General features: G+C 39.6%; 1 protein-coding gene across 3 annotated transcripts in view; it reads right to left on the bottom strand.

The window, feature by feature from the left end:
* Positions 1-6962: 6962 nt before the first annotated feature.
* The window catches only part of LOC138710231 (zinc finger protein 69 homolog), a 79793-nt gene continuing 70933 nt past the window's right edge, over positions 6963-15822 (bottom strand). For 2 of the 3 annotated variants that reach the window (XM_069840906.1, XM_069840905.1), the window contains exon 5: positions 6963-10928. In XM_069840906.1, the coding sequence (XP_069697007.1) occupies positions 10193-10928 (736 nt within the window). In that variant the 3' untranslated portion in view covers positions 6963-10192. Of the gene's footprint in view, positions 10929-13093; positions 15821-15822 lie in introns of those variants that run through there. The other variant, XM_069840907.1, reaches the window with a different exon arrangement.

The following is a 15822-nucleotide window of genomic DNA, read 5'->3' on the forward strand; positions in this document are numbered from 1 at the left end:
GGCCTTTTTAAATTGCCAGTTAGCCATTAGTTTCACACACACAAAAAAAAAGCTACTATTGGCATTCCTAGCTATTTTTATAATATGATTTAGCCATTTTAAATTTTCACAGTTTAATATTTTTATATTGAAAGCACAAAAATAATTGAACTAGTTTACCGAATTTCTATTTAATTACGACAAAGTGGCGAAATATCAGCTAATCAGATGGACGAATAACACATTCACCCCTAGATTCTGGCAATAAATTAGTAGAGTTATGCCGGAGGCCAAAAATTCTTTTTCTGATTTGGTTTCAGTAGCGTTTTCCGTCGTAGCTTAACGCGGAAGTCAAGTGGATTGTCTACAGCCAGGAAAACATAGTGAAACTTAGAAAGAGACATAAAACGAATATACACTCTCTGTTATTCTGGGTTGAGACATCAACATAAATGCCAGTAGCGGTTCATAAACATGCCTAGTGCCAGAGATAAGGATAATAATAAACAGTAACAATGACATTGTTATCATTATTATTATTATTATTATTATTATTATTATTATTAAACTCACCAAAATGTATACAGCTGTACAAAAAGTCCAGACAAATTTGAGGAAAAATACACATTTGTCGGTTAATAGATATTCCATCAATAATGTAACGTAATTTATTTATTTACTTGGTTATTTAACGACGCTCTATCAACTACGAGGTTATTTATCGTCGATAGGATTGGTGATAATGATATGATATTTGGCGAGATGAGGTCGAGGATTCACCATAGCTTACCTGAAATTTCCTTTAAGATGGGGAAAACCTCGGAAAAAACCCAACCAGGTAATCAGCTCAAGCCGGAATCGAACCTGCGCCAGAGAGCAACTCCGAATCGGCAGGCAAACGCCTTAGCCGACAGAGCTACGCCGGTGGCTCGTAACGTAATAGTAGGAAGAGTTGAAACATCAGTCATATGGTAAACAATGATAGAAACATAGTCTACAATCATTAGTTCTTTTTTATTTCTACATGGTACACTTTCAACATGCAGTCAAGCAACTCGTTTTGAATGATTTTAGAAGTACCCTTAAATGCTGTTGACTTGGTTAAGTGCTCTTTTAACTTTTAAGTCTTTATCTAACTCAGAACTGAAGTGAATTAATTCACGAAACAAGCCCCTGTATTCTAAGTCGTCGGATTTATCGTACCTTATTAATATTAAATTTACTGCTGCTTAAAATTTTACACAATTTATTATTAAATTTAGGACATATCTGTTTTCTTCAACTTGCTCGTTGTGTTTTGCAATCGTGAGTCTGTAATGCAAGTTTAACTGAATTTCAATATTCTCTTTAACCATCCCAGACAAACGGAAGACGTTATTCATACGAACCTTTGACTTTTGTGTTTTAGTTTATCCCTTAGTCCTAAGTGCAGTAAACCTGTAAGACCCCTTTTGACTAGTTACGTTCCCTCGGAAGAGAATACACGGGAAACAGAAGAACACTTCTCCATATCTCATCCACAAAACCAGTTGTTTTTTTACAATAAACATCCAAGTTGAATTTGCCAGATATGTTAACTTTAGCATTTTGCTGTTTTTGGTGAATATTTAAATGCCGTGTAAGTAAATTATTTAACAGGAATTTAGTTTTCATAATATGTTAATATTGAAAGCAGAAATTTTAATAAAGTGATAACTGACTTGATTTCTTCACAACTTACATAACACGATGACACTTCACAGGTTTACAGTTTCGCACTAAAGTTAGAAATATACTGAAATAAAAGCATTCTTAAACAAAGTATTTTAAGAAACCGGCAAGGATTTTATTACCTTATTTTTGCATCCTTCCCTCTAAGAAACTTATTCCGACAAAGCGGGAAAACAGACGAGAGTGCAATGTAAGGGAGTAAAATAGAAAATGGGTTAGTATACAGCTACGCACACATTTAAAAACGAAAGCGGTATTCTGTGCCTGGCACATTTTTGGATGCTGAAATGGACGGGACAAGACGAAAATTGCGCGCGCATCCCATTATATTTCTTATGGGACATAGTGCCTGGCTCAGATCCATGCTGCAAACATTGGTTACAACGTGGTCAGCGGCAATGATAATATTGGCGACAGGGCGTATTTTGCGGGCTACTGGGGCTACCGGTGGTAGCCCAAGGTAATTACAAAAGAAAAAGTTTATAATATAACATAATGTAATAATTTTGTATTATTAGTTTTACCATAGTAATTAAAATTAAAGTAATTGTTAGATATATTTTGTGTAATAATAGGGTCAGCGGTAGCCCAAACCCTTTAACCAGTATACGCCACTGATTGGCGGTAGAGTTTGCAAGTACAAGAGTAACTTGTTTCTCTTCGGTTTTGCGCGGAAAATATGAATTCTCCTTTTTCCTCTTGTGTTCTGGTAGTGCCATGGCATGATGGCACTGCCTCTAAAGCCGCCTCTGATACTATTGGCATTCCTAGCCATTTTTCTAATATGATTTAGCCATTTTAAATTTTCACTGTCCAATTTTTATATTGAACGCACAAAAATGATTGAACTATTTACCGAATTTCCATTTAATTACGATAAAGTGGAGAAATATCAGCTAATCAGATGGACGAATAAAACGTTCACCCCTAGATTCTGGCAATAAATTAGTAGAGTTATGCTGGAGGCCAAAAAATTATTTTTCGGATTTGGTTTCAGTAGCGTTTTCCGTCTTAGCTTAATGCGGAAGTCAAGTGGATTGTCAACAGCCAGGTAAACATAGTGAAACTTAGAAAGAGACTTAAAACGAGTATACACTCTCTGTGATTCTGGGTTGAGACATCAACATAAATGCTATCTTTCATACCAAGTCCTAGAAATATTGAAGGTTATTAACATAGGAGGAAGATTTATTTTTCCTAGATGAGGCGTGTATTTTTTTTCTCATGTAGTTCATATAATTTTTATGCGAATGTTAAAAATGTATAATTGGAGAAACTGCACTTAGTGTCCCGCAAGAAGTTTTTCTAACTCCAATGATGGGACACTGCACATGCGCAAGACACAGACAAGTAAAGGAGCTACCACACCATAGATAAAGCTAGTGCACTAACAGTAACATGTACTTAAACCGTTTTAGCAGGTACATTTCACAATAGCTCAGACTCAACATAAGAAATGGCGGCAGTTATATTCCATCGTTTAGGGCCGTTTTCTCCAAAGTTAGTTAAACTTGGGATAAATTAAACCCGTTCAACTTTACCATTCAGTTTAAATATGCTTCCATTTTCTCCATAAATATCTGGCAGCCCACCCGTTTAAACTAATGTTTGCACTAGATGCTCATGGCTTCTCATGTGTTGGCTACACTGAACAATAACTTGCCAAGATTACTGTTGGCGTCAACATGTCAGCCACAGATCACGATGTCAGCTGTTTACAGAGAATTAATGCTATAATCAAATCAACGCGAATAAAGAAGGAATGCATCTACTAGTTTCACAAATAAATAAATCATTTATATCCATGTGAAGTGTTGTGTATTATTTAATCAGCTGTTTTCTTTAATTTATTGGAAAGCATTCTCGATTCCACTTTTCGATAAAATCCAAATATATTGTAACTTTTAATTCAAACAAGAATGTAACTTATTTGTGACAACAATAATCACTTTCTATAATTTAATTTAAACACTCCCGTCAAGGATGGGATTTCCACTCCACACAGCAATACAGTATTCGTTATTGCACTCCACAGACGACAATGACAATTCACTTGGATTATTGAGAACAATGTACTGCTAATCTCCACTAATGTTCACAAAGCACTATTTACAACACAAAACTGTCAGTTCTCAGTTCGTTTGCCTTGGCTAGTTCTTCTAGCTTAGTCACTCAAGTTCACAGAATATCGAACCCAGGACTTGCAAGAGTCAGTCCACTGAACTTCGAACTCAGGTCCCCCAACTGCGGTCCACTGCAATCGAACCAAAGGCTCCGGATACGCCGCACTGGCCAGGACGCTCCCACAGTTGCGGACACACTCAAGTCGAATTCCGGTCTCGAAGCTGGCTTCACTGCTACACAGGACTGACTGGCTTGCTGACCAAAAACTGAACTGGTTCACTCCTTCTTCGCGTCTCCTATTTATCACTAAATCATAGTTTCGAGAAAGTACGATGCTCGAAATTTCTACTTCTCGCTGCTTCTTCCTGGACGATTTTGTTCGGGAGGTTTCTTCCCCCCTTCACCTCGCACAGCGAAGCACCAGCAGCTTTGCGTCCCCCTTTGCCTCGCGCCGCAGTGCACCTCACCTTGCCCTCTCGGTATGTAGACGTTCCCCTTATGTCAGTCTTCTCGCAGTGTTCACCAGCGCTGGCCTCGTTCCTTCCACGCGCGCCCTCCCTTTTGCGGGACGCATGATCGAGTCTCGACGTGGCTGTCAGCAATATGTTGCCAAGTATCATGGCGGACGAGCGCAAGGCTACTACGTAATTCAAAATTATGCATGTATGCATAGCAGCCAACACTACACTATTTAGCGATGAGAGTAAGGTGCTATTATGTATTTGAAAAGCCAATAAGTTGTAACTATGAAATCGTGGACGTAGTTTACAGACAGATCACCAGAGTCGCAATCATAAGATGCCTCTAATTCAGGAAACCCGTGCGGCAAAGGAAGTGTTGACCTAACACATTAATACCCGAGTTCGATTCCCGTATAGAAGTAATCCCTTTGAACATGTATGAGAGAATTGCAAATTATCGCGAAATTATAATTTATAAAGATCCAATGAAAGGACAGGGAATGGCCTGACAAGACGGAGAGTGGACTGAGAGGACATAGCGTGCACTTTGAAGAGAGAAAATGGACACAGAGGACAGAGCCTGGACTGGTAACACGGAGAATGTAGTAACAGGACAGAGCTTGGACTGAGAGCACATAGAGTGGACTCAGAAGACATACAGTGTGGACTCAGAAAACAGAGAGTGACTTGATAGGACAGAAGGTGTAGTGACAGCACAGAGACTGCACTGAAAGCACATAGAGTGGACTGAGAAGATACAGAGTGGACTGAGAGGACAGAGAGTGGACTGAGAGGACATCGAGTGGACTGAGAGCATATAGAGTGGAACGAGAGGGCATAGATTGGACTGAGAGGACATAGAGAGTAGTGACAGCACAGAGATTGTACTGAGAGCACAGAGTGCACTGAGAGGACAGTGAGAGGACAGAGAGCATATAGAATGGACTGAGAAGACATAGAGTGGACTGAGAGGACAGAGGGTGGACTGAGAGGACAGAGGGTGGACTGAGAGGACAGAGGGTGGACTGAGAGGACAGAGGGTGGTCTGAGAGGACATAGAGTGGACTGAGAGAACAGAGTGGACATAGAGAGGACAGAGTGTAGTGACAGCACAGAGATTGCACTGAGAGCACATAGAATGGACTGAGAGAACATAGAGTGGACTGAGAGAACAGAGAATGGACTCAAAAGATACTGCGTGGACTGAGAGTGGTCTGAGAGGCCTGAGAGAACAGAGTGGACTGAGAGGACATAGAATGGACTGAGAGGACAAAGAGTGGACTGAGAGGACAGAGAGTGGACTCAGAAGACATTGAGTGGACTGAGAGGATATAGAGTGCACTGAGAGGACAGAGAGTGGACTCAGAAAAGATAGAGTGGACTGAGAGGACAAATAGTGGACTCAGAAGACATAAAGTGGACTGAGAGTACATAGAGTGGACTGAGAGGACTGAGGAGAAAGAGTGGACTCATAATAGAGTGGACTGAGAGGACATAGAGTGGACTGCGAGCACATAGACTGGACTGAGAGGACATAGAGTAGTTGAGAGCAAAGAGAATGGACTGAGAGGACATAGAGTGGACGGAGAGGGCAAAGAGTGGACTGAGAGGACAGAGAGTGGATTCAGAGGACATATAGTGGACTGAGAGGACAGAGAGTGGACTGAGAGGACATAGAGTGGACTGAGAGGACATATAGTGGACTGAGAGGACATAGAGTGGACTTAGAAGACATAGAGTGGACTGAGAGGACAGAGAATGGACTGTAATGACATGGAGTGGACTGAGAGGTCATAGAGTGGACTGAGAAGACAAAGAGTGGACTGAGAGAACAAAGATTTTACTGAGATGACATAGAGTGAACTGGTAGGAAAGAGAGTGTAGTGACAGGACAGAGATTGGACTGAGAGCACATAGAGTGGGCTGAGAGGATAGAGAGTGGACTGAGAGAACAGAGTGTAGAAACAGGACAGAGATTGGACTCAGCGCACACAGAGTGGACTGAGAGTACAAAGAGTGGACTGAGATGACAGAGTGGACTGAGAGTCGACTGGTGGAAAAGAGATTGGACTGAGAGCACACAGAGTGGACTGAGAAGACAGAGAGTAGACTTAGATGACATAGAGTGAACTGAGACTACAGAGAGTGGACTGGTTGGAAAGAGTGTAGTGAAAGGACATAGATTGGTCTGAGAGCACACAGAGTGGACTGAGAAGACAAAGAGTGGACTTAGAGGAAATAGCATGGACTGAGAAAAGTTTGGACAGAGAGAACAGAGTTTAGACTGAGAGGAGAGAGAGTGAACTGAGACTAAAGAAAGGGAACTCAGATTAAAGATAGTGGACTGAGAGTACAGAGTGGATTGGGAGGACAGTGAGTGGACTGAGAGAACATAGAGAACTGAGGGGACAGAAAGAGGATTGTAAGGACAGAAAGTGGACTGAGAGGACATAGAAGAAAATGACAGAGTAGACAGAGAGAAGAGAAATATATGTTGATCTCCAGAAAATTATTCCCCTCAGTGAGACTTGTACTCTTGCAAGTGATTAGTACGGTACAAAGTCATTAGCCAGAAAATTGAGTTTCATCCAATGCTGGTTTATTTGAAGTGGCTCGAGGTTTGCAAGATGAGAGTCCATTTACTTGCAAATACTGTAAAACTTTTAAACTGAAAAAATGCACAAAAAATTCTGTTATTTCTGATCATTTATTTTTCCCGTTTCATTGTGCCCCCATCTACCCCACACATCATCTCACTCTAGGACACTACACAACTCTCCACATATACATATCATCTCACCCTAGTACACGACATAACTCTCCACAGATACACATCATGTACACCATGGCCTGCCGAAGTGGTGTGCAACTTGAAAATGGGTCACAGTCCTGCCATTTATCCACAATATGCGCAAACCGAATCACGTAAGTGAAATGGTCTCTCTCTCTCTCTCTCATTCAGCAGTCAGTTGGTGCTGTTGGGGAGGATGTGTCCGCATTTTCGGATTTCAGAATATGGTAACCCTACAATAAGATTAACAGTTCTCTGAGAGGAATACTTCAATACTAACAGTAGGTTGTAACAGAGTGAGAGCACTGATTGATTCAAACAAGGTTTCCACATTTTCTTTTAACCTATATGACGTACCTTACGTACTCATTTCCTTATTAAATACGCTCTGATCAGCATTGTAAATATGAAAATGAGAATAATTAACTACAGTAGAGCTCCGATTCTGTCAAGTGTCTATGGGAGACAGTGCACTGTGTCAACATGCAATCCGCCGAGTTTATTATCCTGGTAATATGTGACCCGCAAAAGAAGGCTGCTACACTCGATTACCGTAAGCTTCAAATCTTCTGCGTTACAACAAATTTTACTAACAAACATAAGTAAGTGGTCTTTTTCTGTTCAATGTTACATAAAATAGAGCATAGCTTAAGCCATGATACACAATGTTCATTACCAAAATGTAGTTTTAAATGTAACGTGTTCACCATCTCGAAATATCATCAAATACAATGAAATAAAATGAAAAATATCATAGTTGTAACTATTTATAAGATACATAAAACTAAAGTCACGATACACAAAATTCGTTATCACAATCTTTTTCTTTTTAAATACTATATGTATGTATAACATAGAATAAAACTAAACTAAAATAAAATACATTATTATCACAGTTACAAAGTTCATTCTGCTAATGACGAAAACCAAGAATACAGTGTGTGACAATGACTACAGCATCTTCGAAGCTATAACTAAAGTAAAAAACATACATAATAGATTTTGATTATGTAAATAAAGATAAATTAACTTACTATAAGTAAAGATTCCTATAGAGTAACATAAAGAAATAAATAAACGAAAACAAATTTCACTCTGCAACATACTCTCTATTGGCAATTTGTCCTGAACACTCACTTTTATCTTCAGGGAAGAGTAATTAATTCCAGCTTCTTTTAAGAGCATCTTGTGTCAGATCATTCCAACAAACGGCAATATTATTAAGTGCATCCTTTATCTTGTCTCTTTTAAACAGTCTTTCGTATTTCCATAGAAATCTCTTACGAGTTTCTTCACAATTAAGCGACGATAACTACGCTTTAAGGTTCTGAATGATCCCTGGTCCATTGGCTGGATCAGCAATGTCGTTCTAGATGGCAAGGAATAACATGTTATTTTCCCATTAGAACTCTGTAAGTCAGCGTCATGATTAGGGGCACTGTTCATCAAAAGGGTTGCTTCATCAGATAAATTGTTCTGTTGTAAATACATCGTTACCTGTGTTATAAAAACACTGTGAAACCAATGTGAGAAGATTTCGGTATCCATTCATCCATTTACCTGGAAGTAGTAATGGACAGTGTTGCCATGTCTACACCTTTCAATGCTCTTGGGTCTTTCGATTTACCTATTACAGCAAGCGGCAGTTTGTGACCACCACTGGCATTAGCACAGACTAATACAGAAAGTCTTTCCTTCTGCATAGAGTATCCTGGTGCTTAGTTCTCTGATACCGATGCCAGTGTTTTTGTAGTAAGGGCCTTCCAATAAAAGGCAGTCTCGTCACAATTATAAATATGATAATTTGTAAACGAGATGAGATTTCATTCTTCATATTCATAACACATGAAAGAATTTGGGATGTGTCTGCACTTAATTTTTCGCTCTGTATTGACAATTGATTGACACCATGACGTGCTTTGAAATTCTGTAGCCATCCACTGCTTGCTGTAAAAGATCCATCTCCACCTACGTCCATGTTAATTTGCAGGGCTTTTTATTGTATCATAAGTCTCATTATAGGAATGTCCTCATTTCTTTTTCGCTTAAACCATTCATAAATTTTGCTTTCTGGTTTCTGATTGGTCAGTAATTTCATTTACTTTTATCTTCTTCACATTCCCTTCCGTTTTTTCTTATATTATCTGCATGTTGTGTTATTTTTGTACATTGTCTCTTGATTTTATATACAGTGTCGGTACTTACGTGGAACTGTTTAGCAATAATACCACACATTCACCTTTGTCTACTTCTTTCAAAACTTCTGCCTTTTCCGCAACACTGAGACACACTTTCTTCCCTAACATATTACTGTTCTACGGGTACTTGCATGAACAGCATGCTTGCCTGACTTGCACTGATTCCACCCCTTTCCGAAAGTCAAGCAGTTGGTTGACAAAATCGGAGATCTACTGTAGTAAGTTTTTTCTTCTGTAATTATAGGCTAATAATCGAAGCTCCACTTCAATATATATGCAATCAGAAACAAATTTAGTGATATTTCTATATATAATTCGGCGGAATATCCATCAGCTTGAAGCAATAAAATCACACCCTGAAAATTAGGTACTTAAAATTCACATGTGGACCACAGCTTCAAGTCTTCATCAGATACATTTTGTTTTTGTTTTCTCATCTACATAGAGCATTTGAATTGAATTTAACGGAGGGGGGCTCTATGGCATAGGACTGTGACCTGTTAAGATCTATTGTGCTGATCCTCGAAGACGAATTCCCAACCACATCGGCTGACCATACTAAGGTTCTGTGTGCCCAGGTTTCGAGCAGGCAACCCCACTCATCCCCAGGCCAGCACCCTCCATGCATCACCAGCCGGCGTTCGGGGAATGCTATGGAATAATAACGAAATGGAGAAATGGTGACGGAATGATGTAAATGCCTAATTTTGGGGAAATACGGGAGAATCCCAGGAAAAACCCCAACTGCGACCTTGTCCGCCACAAGTGTCACTATGGATTTTTTCAATGAAAAAATTCCAGACCTGACCAGGAATCGAACCCACACCGCCTGAAGGTCTGACCATTCAGCCACAGCAGAGTACATGAAGCATGGTAACACCATCCATTCACAAAGACATTTTGTACTCATCTGAATTTCTTTTTTATATCTACAGCCTTAACTGTTTTTTCCAATGATAAAGTTGTCTTATAGAGGTAACTAATCGGAAACGATGGCGAACTGTGGTTAATGAATATCTCTTTTTCCCACTTTTGTTAAGCCAATATTTCACTACCTTGCTTTTATAATCACTGCTGACATTTCTACAAGTACCTTGTTTATCTTGACTTGGTTCATAGCTTGAAGCAGACGATGATTCACTTAGACTGTCACTATCTTCTGCAGGTAACGCATCGTCTGAAGAGTGCTGGGTAACCAGTTCTTCAGATGAAGTGCTCATATCACTTTCCTCATCAGTCGATTCATCACTTTTAACAAGCACATCATCTGTGTGTATAAGTAAGTGTACTTTCAGATCCTTCATTAGTGAGAACAACCTTCCACATACATCACATAGAAAAGGCTTCTCACATTTATGAGTCCAGAGATGACGTTCGAAAGGCTGGGAAATGCCTAACACCTCGTCACAAATATCACACTTCGTTGAACTATAGTCTGCATTACTGCAAATCGATATGTCCAGTCTGTGGCTGCTAGATGGATTCATATCGTCTTCTCTAGAGAATACTTTGTCATATACAATGAAGTTGGCAGACATTTTGTTGTCAAGTTCCTTAGAGGACACAGAAGTTAAGACACGCTGGACTACTGCTACATGCTCTTCATGTACCGGTACTACATTGTCGCATTCAGATGACGCATAATTGTCATAGGTAACTCCAATCCTATAATGGAAATTTACAATCAGTCTAAACAATAGTCAAATTGGTGAAGTAAAGCTGCCGTTTTGTTTGCAGTTACCGTGTAATTATACTGTACATATTCATGCTATATGGATAGTGTGAAAACCAGTGGCAAAGCTAAAGTGTAAGTAAATGCTGGGTATGCTGATAAAATCTGCTTATCTTCTATCTTTTTATACAGCAGATGTTTCTCACTGCTTCTATCAAACTTTTTTGTGACGCAGAACCCACAAGAAAATGATGACCACTCAATTTCACCCCCAAACAGAATACAGAATATAACTTAATTGTATCAGAGCACCTTGTTAGCCAAGGATATTTCTTATACCATGACAAGTGAACATTTTCGTTTTGTCTCTCTCCAACTGCTGTTTTAACATGCCGACCTGGATGGCGCAAGCGGTAGAGGCACAGAATGTCTCTATTGCTTGGTCTGAAAGGTTGTGGGTTCGAGTCCCGCCTTGGGTATGGGTGTTGTTTACGGACCAGTTTAAGAAAACCAGAAAAAAAAAAACGAATATATATATACACATACACACATATATGAAGAGTCCACTGCAAGAATGATGGATGTCACTTTCTTGTCGAAAATGAAGTATTTCAAACTTTCAATTGCTTCTCCTGCAAAATGTATTCCAAATGACATCCATCATTCTTGCAGTGGACTCTTCATATATATATATATATATATATAACTGTGATGACGATCTCCTATCTTTGTAAGCACATTTTGTTTCGTATGTCCAACTTGAGGAGGGTTTCTCTTTTAATTCTACAAATGATGGATGACCTCAATGTTTCTCTCAGTATGAGCCATTTTACACAAAATTAATATGTAACACACACACCCTTGCACTTCTCATTAAACTAACACTCAACAATGCAGCACATTCAGAGAACAGCAATATACCGCAACGTATTAATGTGACAGAGAGCCTAGCTGCCACATATCATGTCTTTAGAGACTTCTCACAGGCCTCTCGCCTGAACTTTCCATTCTAAAATGACTGCCAACAGTGAACTTAATTTATGCAAGGATTGAAGTAAAACCAAGTGTTAAGATACACTGTTATTACGAATTTATAGGCCTACTGTTGTAGGTATAACTCAAATTTTTGGGTATACTAAGCCTCAAAAGTCTCTTAAAGAGCTTCGCCACTAAGTAGCAGTAGCAGTAGTAGCCTTTTCTTGTTCATCAAAAATACGCTTACGCGCCACAAAAAACGTTATATTTTCTGGGACTTGAAGCTCTTGAATATCCTTCTCTACCATGTACTTCGGGAAATTTTTAGAATTAGCGGTGTGGTTTCCAGAACAATTCACACAGTGCTCAGTGCCGGCACATGGGAAATCCCTATGGTCATCACCGCCGCACTTTGCACATATGATGTTGTTAGTGCAACGTTTTTGCGTATGTCTGAACCGTTGGCAGCAAAAACACTCCATTGGGTTCGGTACATACGCACGAACAGCGATACGTTTGTACCCGACAAGGATGTATTCTGGTAGGGCAGGCTTCTGGAAGGTCAAAAACATTGTGCTCAGGGGAACAGCCCATCCACCCCACTTACCTAATAAACAGTAAACCTTGGACACAGACTGCTCTGGCAGTTCTAGTTGGGTCTCTTCATCAAACATATCATCCAGAGAATCTGTAAGCACCCAATCCCCACGTGGTATTCAGTGAGGAGTGCCGTTCGACTTTAATAGGGAAAGATCTTAGCACTTCGCTTTCAACAGCATCTCACTCTGTTTTGGAGATATGGTCGCGATGAGGAGACTACGGTTGTGTAGTCGAGTTGCATTTTTGACCTTCCCAACGAGTCTGTCGAGTGCGCGTCTCACGTAAAATGACTGATGTTCTTTATAGTCCTTTCTGTTCCATCTAATGTGATTCTAATAAACTTTGGAGGCGGCATTTTAACTGTTACTTTCTCAGGGTCCAAGTCCATTGCAATGTTCGTCGTATTATCACAAGTCGTGTCTATTGCTATCTTCTGTTTTTATGCCATTTTTCTGAATTAGGGGAGAAGAGCGCGAAGAGATATTGAAGTGGCCCCCCCCACAGAACCGTCGGCGTCAGCCTGCCACTGGGGGGGGGGGGGGAGGGGCGCAGGAAAAATACACCTAAAAAATTCTTCGTGGTCTGTGTCGGCTATGAGGACCCCCCCCCCACAACCCGATCCCAAGCAATCCACCTCACGCAAGTTACCCTTCAGACTGGACATTACACACCTAATGGCAAGTCTTACACCAGAGGCGAGTCGCAGTTTTATGCCCCTAGCACGGGAATAAACGCCCATAGCTCCTCACTCTACACTGAACACAAAAATTAATCTTTACGTAGATTCTTCGAGCAACAGTGCAAGTTACTATGGAATCCCGGCCACCAAGTCACTCTACTAAGTGTGCTCCTTGCATAATGACAGTTGACTTAATATAAAAATGTCAACATACACGTCGAACTTGGAGACAGACCACAAAGGGAAAAAACACTGGAGGAGAGGAATTCGAGCCAGTTCTATGGATTTAACATCGGCGTAGCTCAATGGTTAGAGAGCTTGGTACATAGAAGGAAGGACCCGGGTTCGATCCCCAGCGCTGGCGCGTTTTTTTCCCTCTAATTTAATTGTCACCGTAACAAACGTATTGTGTAAAACCAAAAAAATTAATCTTTACGTAGATTCTTCGAGCTACAGTGCATATTACTGTGGAATCCCGGCCACCAAGTCACTCAACTGAGTGCGCTCCTTCGAACTTGGAGTCAGGCCACAAAGGGAATAAACACTGGAGGAGAGGGATTCGATTCGGTGCTGTGAACTGAACTTTGGCATAGCTCAATGGTTAGAGTGCTTGGTACGTAGAACCAAGGACCCGGATTCGATCCTCAGCGCTGGAGCGAATTTTTCTCCTCTAATATTAATAGTAGAGGCACTGCTGTTACTGATCATGAAGCTGGTTGTGGTAGTGAGTGTTCAGTGTAGTCACAGTGATCGAGATCGCAGTCGTGGTGATTGCAGTCATATTGGTGGTGGCTGTAGGTTGTAGTAGCAGTTACAGGAATGGCATTAGTATTACTATTACTAATAAGCATGATAGTACATTTGATTGTATTGCTATGCCATTTCAATCCAAATACAGGTTGCTCATAAAGTCACTATAATTTCATAGAAAGCATAACTGTAGATTCAGTGATGACACGTCCAAATGTTAATCACTGCTAAACAAATCACAGTGATGGAATGCTGTTCAGGTGGCAAAAGCTATGCTCAGCTGTAAATCACATCAGCATGCTGTCTTATATGCTCATTAAAATTAGGTACCATGGCAGAGCGTGAGATTTTAGCTTGGTAGGGCTGCAGTAAAATTTTCAAAATTCAGCATTATTATGTCTTATGTACCACAGCAAAAATTAATTACATTAATAAATTTTACATGTGCTGAAGCTGAAGCCATAATCAACCACTGATCCAGGCCTTTTGGTTCTGTTGCTGCTGTTGTTGTTGCTGTTATTTATGTTTGCTTATAATTAAAGTTTTGAAACACTATACACCACGAAATATAATTAAAAAATATTACATTGTCTGTGCTAATAATTTTATTGGAGATAACATTTCACTGTATGATTCACAATTTTATTTGAACACGAAGTCTAGTCTCCATTCTTTGCAGCTAGAAAATTTATTAATTACTTTATCATTAAAATTAACAATATTTTCAATCATCACTTTTTCTATGCTCAACACTGAAAGCAGCAAGATGGTCTTTTCAAAGTAGAAAACACCTCTCAGGCTGAGCAGTAGCCATGGGAGTAGTAAGAATTATTTTGAGGAGAGTGATGATTCTTGCACCCTACATGATTTCGTATATATATATTTTTTTCATAAGTAAAGAAATATTACGGAATTCTTGCCTCTCGCACAACAGATAGTTCAGTTTTCAGACGTTCTTTACACAAGAAAGGATAAGCTTCAATGGTTTCATGAAGTTCAGCTGCATGTAATATATATCGAAATTTAACAATTTTGCTGCCGACAAATGCTTATTGAAGGCAAATCTCTATTTTACCTGATAAGAAATGGCATCATACACCTCTTTTGCAGAGATTTACTTTTTCTTTTCTTCATGGAAGGAGTTTCTTCTTGTTGAAGAGTAACAGAAGAAAGTTTGTTTGTTTCTTTCATTATTGCCTCAAAGAAAGAATTTACTGCTTTGTAGATACTGGTGGAATTCGCATTACAATGCTACAGTTGGTTATACAAAATATCCACATGAGGCATTAACTTATATTATAACATATGAAGAATCTCTGCAGTTCCTTGTACAGTGGAATGATTTCTTTCAATTTGAAGTTTCTCAAAGCATTCTATTAAACTGTCCTTATTTTCAAAAACTGTATTAACTAATCAGCTATGAAAATTCCATAGTGTGTTTGATCCTCCAGGTATTCTTCTAGAAACAATATCCAGTACAGCTAATCATATAGGCGACTTAAGAAAAAATGCAGGTATAGCAGCAAGACTACTGAAAAAAATACGAGCTTGTGAATTCTGTGATACTGCCTCCTCTATGATTAGATTCAGCTGATGTGCATAGCAATGCACAGAATGTGCATATTTATAGGACTGTTTGTACACCTGCCTTTTCTTCCCTCATTACAGCTGCGCCATTGTAGGTCTGGGCGATGAGTTTGTCACGGTTGCTATTCAGAACTATTGAACTGCTCTAAAATGCATTCTGATGTGTGTCTATCTATTGCCTACCCACTTCACTTGCGTGATTCGGGTTCTGCATATTGCGGATAGATGGCAGCACTGTGACCCAATTTCAATTTATACACCACTTCAGCAGGTCACACTGTACATGATGTGTATCT

This window comes from Periplaneta americana, chromosome 12 (assembly GCF_040183065.1).
Source record: "Periplaneta americana isolate PAMFEO1 chromosome 12, P.americana_PAMFEO1_priV1, whole genome shotgun sequence".
Taxonomy (NCBI): domain Eukaryota; kingdom Metazoa; phylum Arthropoda; class Insecta; order Blattodea; family Blattidae; genus Periplaneta; species Periplaneta americana.